Source organism: Anolis sagrei, chromosome 3 (genome assembly GCF_037176765.1).
Source record: "Anolis sagrei isolate rAnoSag1 chromosome 3, rAnoSag1.mat, whole genome shotgun sequence".
NCBI classification, from domain to species: Eukaryota; Metazoa; Chordata; class Lepidosauria; order Squamata; family Dactyloidae; genus Anolis; species Anolis sagrei.
Window position 1 is genome coordinate 70,866,171 of NC_090023.1, and position 9,698 is coordinate 70,875,868.

The 9,698-nt window shown below is 37.9% G+C and overlaps 1 protein-coding gene across 1 annotated transcript in view; it reads right to left on the reverse strand.

Moving 5' to 3' along the window:
• The window catches only part of RUNX1 (RUNX family transcription factor 1), a 231,242-nt gene extending 224,332 nt beyond the window's left edge, over positions 1–6,910 (reverse strand). Inside the window, exons 1-2 of the mRNA XM_060770366.2 lie at positions 6,610–6,910; positions 6,279–6,397 (exon numbers count right to left, since the gene is read on the reverse strand). Coding sequence (XP_060626349.2) covers positions 6,279–6,336 — 58 coding nt within the window. The 5' untranslated portion in view covers positions 6,337–6,397; positions 6,610–6,910. The remainder of the gene's footprint in view (positions 1–6,278; positions 6,398–6,609) is intronic.
• Between the last annotated feature and the right edge of the window lie 2,788 nt (positions 6,911–9,698).

Here is a 9,698-nt window from a genome sequence, read left to right on the forward strand (position 1 = left end):
TCTTGTTTATTTAAGTTTATTTAAAATTTATTTTATAATTTTTATTGAGTCTGTTTATGGTTTGTTATATGTTATTCACGGCATTGAATATTTGCCACTGTGTTTTATTTTGTTGTAAGCCGCCCTGAGTCCTTCCAGGAAGATTGGGAGAGCTATAAATAAAACATTAGTGTTATATATATTATTCAGTTTCTACTGGTTTGTGGCTCATTTTATTCTGGTTCTAGGATGAGCAGGACTGTTCAGAATAGAAAAGAATGCAAATGTTTATACTGCAAACTCATACTGATGGAGTAAGTCTCATGGCCCTCCATATATGTAGACATGTACCAGATTACTCTGATAGCTGGTTTGCAACTATAAAGTTCTATCAGGCACATATTTGGTGGTTTGCAGCCATAAAGCTCTATCTGGCACAGGAGAAGCAAAATGCACCATAGTGGGTGTTGTCCTCCCATTGTTTCCCACTTGTTGCTGAAATATAAATAGGAAACAGAACCAGCATGACGCGTCATAATTATAGTAGTGTGAATTTGTGATATTCAGGCAGGGCTCCTGTTACAGACTGGATGCTATTTTTTCAATTTTTTTATTAAGGTCCTGCAATGAATTATTGCTTATTGTTATAGTTGTTATAACATTGTAAAGACATACTGAATAAAAGAATGAGCATTTATAGGGTTATAGGGCAAGCCTATAATTTACAGCATAGCCTCCGAGACTCAGAAGAAATGTTTCTTTACCTAGGAGCGTCAGAGAGGACCTGGTGTGGAGTGATAGAGAAAGGGCCATATCCTTTGTGGTGTACCACATTCAATTAACATGACAAGCTTTGTGAACCTGTCAGTTTTCAGCCAGGGCACAACCAGTCTTTGCTTCCCCTACCCCTCTTTTTTCATCCAAATTTTCACAGACTATCGCACTGAGAAAGAATTGTGGATTTCCGTTCAAGGGGGCTGCATGGATTGATAATGTGAAACACAGGCAGAAAACAACTTGTTTTTTTCCACCCTTTAGGCCATAATTTCAGTTAAGAAACAAAAGTGTAATAAATTTTGGCGGGAAAAATAACCGAACAATTTTGGACATTTCAAATGACTGGCCTGTATAAACACTACTGGGAAATGTGGGTGAGAACAATTTGACCAAGGGAATGATTATTTGTCTTGCGCCAAGGTCTAGGAATTTGCCAAGTCAAGTCTTTTGAAACTGTTTGAAGCACAGTAAAAGGAGGAAGCAGATACATAGAAAAAGAAACTTTGGGATAAATCAAGTCTTTCATAGTTAAACCATATACAATATTTTAATCAGTGAATGCAGAAGACTCACAATATCCTTGACGAGTTACTTTGCCCCATCAAATATAGGCAAGAAACAGGATGAAATGGATCAAAGTAGCCCCTGATCTAAAAGTAAGAACTGGGATCCCCAAAATTTACACAATACTATTACTGTGGTGCTATGGCTACATTCTACTGAAACCTGGGATTTGCAGTTTGATGAGGATTTCTAGCAGAGAAATTTGAATGCCCCCCAAACCCTCTAAATCCCAGGATTCCATAAAATGAAAACATGGGATTCAAAATAGAATTGTAGTGCTATAACTGTAAGTTGAGAAGGTTCCTGGATTATAAGCACATGCAATAGAAAATGGCTATAGAGTCATAAGATATAAAAAGGTTTTGAGCTCCTAATATGTTTTCTTGTGATAAAAGGCAAAACAAAACTATCTGGAAACAAATTGGAATACTGTGTCTAAATCTGGGCACCACAATTGAAGGGAGATGGTAATAAGCTGGAATGTGTCCAGAGGAGAGAGACTAAAATGATCAAGGGTCTGGAGAACAAGCCCTATGAGGAGCAACTTAAAGAACTGGGCATGTTTAGCCTGAAGAAGAGAAGGCTGAGAGGAGACATGAGGGGAAATCATAGGGAGGAGGGAACAAGCTTGTTTTCTGCTTCCCTGGAGACTAGGACACAGAACAATGGTTTCAAACTACAGGAAAGGGGATTCCACCTGAACATTAGGAAGAACTTCCAGAGCTGTTCAGCAGTGGAACTCTCTGCCCTGGAGTGTGGTGGAGGCTCCTTCTTTGGAGGCTTTTAAGCAGACACAGGGGTGCGATTTTCCTGCTTCTTGGCTAAATGGGGTTGGACTGGATGGCCCACGAGGTCTCTTCCAACTCTATCATTCTATGAAATGATTCTAGCTCAGTTTGATCCATAGAGTGATAAACCTCTACATGTTTAGAGCACTTAATGTATGCGGATATTTCAAAATCTGACTACTCACCACTATCTTAGAATAATACGATGTTATTCCCATCTCAGTCTGTTAAATGTATAAATCTTGTCTAATACTTTTTTAGCATTAGGGCATATAAATACAGAGTTCAGTGCTTTTTCTCCCTATTTTTAAGAATGAAAAATAGTTATTCTCTTAAATGTAATATCCCTATGCTCAACATCTTTCATGTGGGTATCTGATTACTATCTCCTTCCAAACTGCCAAATGAGAAAGCTGTCACTAGAAAGTTGGGGTTTCAAATAAACTAAGTTGTGAAATCTCTGACCTCGTATCTTGTTTAAGAACGACCAAGGAACTACAGCGGGATCTATGTTTCAAGACAAATTATCTGTTTATCTTGACAAACAGCCACCATTAACCATTCTCATGTCTATTTATATGATTAGAAATTCCCTAACTGATAGGTGATTCTATGATGTTCATTTCAAAAGTCACCAAGCAATCAACTTGCTTACTACTCAGTCTTAGCCATTCACATCTCTTGGGTCTAAAGTTTGACTTTACAGCTAGAACAGAATCATTTGCATCCATGAGGAGTAAATATAAACAGAAATTATAAAGGATATTTATTAGGTAAAGCACATGCCCTAAACAGATCAGAACTTGCCAGACAGAATGAAAGAGAAACAAAAAGTTTACGGTGAATGGGTAAATGAAAGTGAGCAGAAAAGATGTCCTCTCACATATACAAGGACCATCTACTTGGATGAAGAGCTACTGAATGAACTGCATGTGGTGGTTGGACATCCCATCATCTCTAAGACCCTGGAACAAAATTTCAATGGTTGCCTTGGATTTTATCATATATTATCTTCATTTTTAGCTTTAAAAAAACCTGCCTAGAAGCTGCTTTAAATCCCATCATGGGAGAAAGGCAGGATATGAGTGCAATCAATCAATCAATCAATCCATCAATCAATCAAAATATTGTAGTATAAGCTTGGACAAGTTTATTATAACAATACACATAATAAATAATAGAAAAAACTTTATTTATATCCCACCACCAACTCCCCAAAGAGACTGGGGGCGGCTCACAAAAGCCACAGTATGTTACACTGTGTGTCCACAGTGCAACACCATAAAATACACAAAAGTACAGAGAAGTATTATACAGGATACAGGCAGTCTCCAAGTTACAAACATCTGACTTACAAACAACTCATAGTTAAGAATGGGGTGAGACAACAGGAAGTGAGAGAAATCTACCCCTAGGAAGGGAAATTCGCTCCTGAAAGAGTTATCATGGGGAAAAGGTGTCTCCACTGAAGCTGTATCGCAAGTCCTTGTTTCCACAATAAGTCATATTTTTTTTCAAAATCCTGTATGCTTATGGTCTTTCTAAGAACTGTAGACAGAAAAGGTAATTTTTTCCAAGCTCTGTCATAGAACTTCACCTTGCAGAAAAAAGTTATGCTTTGTACAATGGAGAATTAAGGTTTCAGTCAATTCTATTTCAAAATCTGCTTAAATGCACCCCCTTCTTTACAGCCTTCTTCCTGTTAGAGTTCATGAACAGGCTGTCTATGTACACTCCAGTGTCTAGTTGAGCACTACAGAGTTCACTCTTTATTACGTTCCAAATGAATAAAATTTCCTCAATAAAGCCTTCCTGTCCTGTAGACAAAGAGCAAATAAACATTTGGATGGGCAACAAAAAAGGGAGAACAAAACTCAAGCCAACTACATTCAGGAAGACCCTTGTTATTCTAGTAATATTGCTTCCTTTGCTTGTTAGTTACCCAAAGGAAATGAGTGGGGGAAGATTTAGCAGTTTCATACTTCATCCTTAGCTTTGTTACTAAAAAGATGCAGTCCCTTCAAAGGTGTCTGACTCACATAACTCCTACTGACTCAATTCAGCTAAACTCTATCTTCCATTGCCAATAAAATGTAGCTCAAAACCTTTATGGTTGCAGCATAAAAGAGAGATTTTATGGCATTCTTCTCTTGGCATTTACTCCTGTTTCCAACCCATAATGGAGACAAGCATCCATGTGGCTGATTGTGACAAAGCAATGAGTGCCCCTTCCACATTCCTTAGCATGCTTATTAATGCAAATAATGCCTGACTCATTGTAAGATCCCAAGGTGGGCAGAGTGGAAGAGATGGGGAAGATTTCTGCCTTTTCTTCTGCTACACACTGGTATAAAAATGATAATAAGTTCACTTCATAATGTTGCATTTAGTATATATTAAATCAACAAGGGCCTCTACCTGTGCTACAAATGGTTTTCATGGAAAAGGCATAATATATTGAGCAAGGATTAATCTTTTTCAATCACCAACATATTTCTTCACACAAGTTGATTTATTTACTATTAAGGATCTCTTAAGGTAAAGCAACCTGCTTGATGGGAGACAAGACAGAATACAATTTTGGGTAATATTTGAACAAGACACAGTTCCAAAGATTGATGTATTATTCTTCAGTTTTCCCAATGTGTCTGCAACATGTTACTTCTAATCACCAAGAACAGTGTGGTTTTCAAAATAGAAGACAAGAAATGTAGCTCATTTTCATCACCTCTTTGATTTTTGAAACTAAGGTTATCATATTTTGGACATATTGTGAGATGACATGAGTCTTTGGTTAAAAACTCCCCAATAACTTTATAGAAGTTGAAAACAGTAAGAGAAGAGGGAGAACTTACTACAAATGGATTGAACCAGCCAAGAAAGCCACAGCCCCAAGTTTACAAGAATGGACAGGGCTCTTGATGATATTTTTGGAGGGTCTACTTAACAGCATAGAATAACTGCAGCCCTCAGTTCCTTCCATGATTTAGATTAGTAGTTCCCAAAGTATGCTCCATAGAGCTCTTGGGGCTCCACAAAGCATACTGAAGGGCTACACACTTTCCCTCTTCTTTACTTTTCCTCCCACCCCTGCCTCCCTCATAGTCAAAAGCCATTTTCCTTGTCTCCTTTGCTACCAAAAGATGCTTTTCGTCACCTTCCTTGCCCACAAAAGCCTTTTTCCCTCCCACTGCTCTGGAGGTTCTTTGATAGTGCCTTTCCTGCATGGCAGATGGGAATCAAACTAGATCATCATCATCATCATCATCATCATCATCATCATCTTTATTGATACCCTGCCACCATCTTCCCAATGGGGACTTGGAGCAGCTAACACGAGGCCAAGCCCAAAAGATACAATACAACACAATAAAATACAGAATGCAAAAAACAAAACTTACAACAAAAAATAATCACAGTAGCAAAAACAAAACAATAAAGCAAATTAACACAATCAAATTGAACAGGATGGGCAGGCCAAATGGGTGAAATAAAATGATTAAATCCTGGGAGAAATAGGGATAGAAAATGTGCAAGTGAGGGGAGCCCAAAACTAGATGACCCCTGGGGTCTTCCACTGCAATACTCTTAAGTTTACGATGTTCAAAAAGTTTGCCCATGCCTGTCATAAATACATTCTACATAATACATAATATAATATATAAACATTTCTTGGGGCTCCACGGCTGAAAACATTTGAGAACCCATGATCTAGACTAATACATAAATAAGGCGGCAGCAGAGATCACTGGCTGGATATTCAAGTTTGCTTTTCCCTTTATCAAGTCTCTGATCCATGCACAGTGGTTTGGCATTTAAATGGATGAAGTATCAAAACATAGTGCCTGCCAGCACAACTAGACACTCCTTTGGTGGTTTGTGCCTTGGCTGTTGCATGAAATTTAAAAGACCATTGACAGTTTATAAAGCAGAATATGTTTATAAAGCAGAATGCTAAGGATTATGGGCTGGTAATTTGGACAACTGAAACAAATACTCAAAACAGTGCCTTACCAGAAACAAGCTGGAAATCCATTTGCATTTCACATTCTGTTACAAATAATTGTGGAAAAACATATGCTGCTAAGGACTCATTGAAAAAGTGCAAACATGCTTTTTCCTAAACACTGATGACTCAAAAGTTTATTTAAAAGTTTGAGTGGCACTTACCTCTCATGAAGCACTGCTGGTAAGAAGGAAATGAGTCAAATATGCTCTCTGAAGCCATGGTTTCCTTCTTAAAATCTTATTCTCTCTTTTAAAGAGTTGTGATATGTGTTTTCTTTCACCTTGGGAAGTAAAAAAGATATTAAGAGTGATCATTATAATAAGCTTCTTTGCTGCTATTGCTGCCATTGCACATTGGATGTTTGTGCCTGCTGAGCAAAATAAATTCATTAATAAGCTTCTTTTTTTCCTCTCACACAAATACTGAAACTGTTTTGTAAAGAGAGAGAGAGGGAGAGAAATAGCGGATCACTTGTGGTTTCATGATGCTTACCACTCTACGAAACTCTTGTGGTTTGCAGTCAAAATGATTCGCCCTGCCTGCTGACCAATATCCCGGACCCGCTCTTGTGTGACTGCCTCTGTACCCAACTTGTGGTTCTGTGGTTGTTTATGAGGCCCAAAGAAGTGTTTCACACAACCAATATTACAAATTTAACTGTTCCCTTTTCCACAGCCTGTTTCAATTGGTTCTTGACAATCACATGATTCCAGTGATGCTGACTTAAAAAAACCCAACAGACACAAAACATTCTGAGAAATGTACTTCCCTCACCACCTGCCCTCCCTTAGATGCAGCAGTGAAAGAGTATGAACAGAGAAAAGAGAGAGAGAGAGAGAGAGAGAGAGAGAGAGACTGACTCAGAGCCCTTGTTTTACAAATGGTCTTTGCTGATTAAGGATAGCTCTGCCTTATTGTTGCTTGTGGTTTCTGGAACTCCTGATTATTTTCATAGATATTTCATTGCTGCTTATTCAATAGTAATTCAAGCCCTGGCATTAGTCAGTTGCAGAAAGAGGACCCACATGGCATCATCTAACTTGGGAGTCACTTTAAAAAAAAAATTCAACAGGTGGGAAGCAGCATTTTTTTTTTACTTTGGAAAGTTCATAATCAAAAGAAGTTAAGATGGATTGTCTGTCAATTTAGGCATCCCAAGTCTGAAAATATAAGCAACCTATTAAATGCCAGAGATTTGCCTATATACGGTTGTTAAATGGATTACTGTGATAATATGTGAAGCTCTTTGAATGTGAAGGTTCTGTATAAATGTTTCTTGATATGACTTATTGACATTTTGTTATTATTTTGCTATGACAAAAGGTGTTTGGCGGACAGAACTTTGCATGTCTGAACTTCCTAACCTGGGCTTATTTTGCCCATTCTGAAGTTACCAGTTACAAAGCAGTGATCAAAGAATGTGCTATTTTAAATACATAATTCTTTACTAAGATCATAGTGCATATCATACCATGTGGTTTTGATATCAATTATTGAGAAGAAAGAAAAACAGACAAACAAACAGAAATGTTTTAAGAACAAAGAAGTGATTGTTTTGTCAGTTTTTCTTTTCCTTAGTCACTGCTCTGTGTATTTTGAACAGCGCCCTTTCACTAATTCTATATGAAAATTAGATTTTTGTTAAACATGTAGCATACTACTTAGACTGTCACATACATATATATTTTAAGAACAATTGAGAAATGCTCTCTGTTTTAATACAACTAGGAAACTGTGTATATAGGACTGATTCAGCAGATTGATTAGGATCTTTTAATCTGCAGTTTTTGAAGACTATTTTCAAATTCTGGACTTATTCTGTGCAAAATTGAGACATGGTGGTTTTGTGCAAAAAACTTTCACAGAAAATATCACCTCTGTGTAGATATATTATTTTCTGCGCATTCAGTGTTGCTTCATACTATGATCTTGAAGAAAATGGGAAGAAAACTGCTAAAATTAAGCACTGATTTCTTTAAGAAGAAAACTAGTGAAGAATTACTGTTGGAAAGATACAATGTGAATGGTTTTTGTTGTTTGTTCGTTCAGTCACTTCTGACTCTTCATGACCTCATGGACCAGCCCACCTCAGAGCTCCCTATCAGCCGTTGCCACCCTTCTCTTCAAGGATATTATCCATCCATCTTACCCTTGGTCAGCCCCTCATCCTTTTTCCTTCCCCCAACATCATTATCTTCTCCAAGCTTTCCTGTCTTCTCATTATGTGTCCAAAGTACTTCATCTTTGCCTCTAATATCATTCTCTCCAGTGAGAATTTGGAGTATGGACTGGTTTGATCTTCTTGCGGTCCAAGGCACTCTCAGAATTTTCCCTCCAGCACCATAGCATATGAATGGTACTAACTTATTATTGAAATGCATTAGGACAGAAAGTACATTCTATATAGAAACGAGTGTTAAAGGAGAGGACAAGTTGACAATTTTGATAAGGTATCATCATACTAGGCAGAATTCAGAGAAGTATTTGCTTTATCCCCTAAGAACAGGCAAATACACAATCTAAAACTATAGGACAGTAGATTTAAATGTTAGGCAGAATATTTCTTAATTTTATGTCTACTGTCTGCTGAAAAAGCTATTTAGAGAGAATGCAGAGCGTTCTGGGACCTGCTAGATGTTCTTGATCTTGGGCATGCTGATTCAGGCTAATGAAAGTCGAAGTGCTGTTTACAAGGATTTTTTGTGTGTGTCCCCACTCCTGCACTGTTGGATTATTTGACCCAAATTGTAAAACACATCTTCTGGGGAAAGCCATTTTCCATTTAAGTGCTCTTTTTTGTAATTGTCAGCAAAGTCAGCATTGCAAGATCAGGACTATCCCAGGCCTAGAGACTTTAGGATAAAAACTTGAGGCTTAGGACTTCATCTGATGGAAATGAGAGAAGCAGGGGAAAACATTGGGAAGAGTGGGGAAACCCTCTTACCCCATTCTGTCCTGGCAAGGTCCATCTTAAAGGATGGCCAGCCATCCCACAAACTTTCCCCATCTTTTTCTGTCTTTCCCTCACTTTCCCTCACATTCTAAAATGGATGAAGTGCTTCTCTTCTGCTTCTCTCCCAGTGTGCCACAATGGAGAGAAGTCAGAGTCTTCTCTCCAATGTAGCATGCTGGCAAGACGGATTTCCTTGATAGCCACCAGAAGTAGCCATGCATTATGGGATAGCCTCCATGGGGCTCCATTTTGACTGTGTGCAAAAACAGAAAAAAATGGGAGGAAACATCCATGTGATAAAGTCCTTAGGAATGACCACCACAGGCAAAGCTGTGCTTCACACACCTAAGATTTGCTTTCTTTTGAAAAGTAAAATAATTAAAATAAATAAATATAAATAAATGACAACTTCAATTTAAGAACAAACTTTTTTTTTTAAAAAAGAAATTCTTAGGTTTTTAGTTATAGCAGTAATGAGTCTGCCATGCCTACATCCTGTGGAGTCCTTAGATTTGTACTTTGGTGAGGCACTAGAGTTTTCAGGCATGAATTCCATGGGCCCTTCTACACTAAGCTTGACTTGGTATGCCATTTAGCTACCCTCCAGCCCCCAAGACCCCCAAAAACT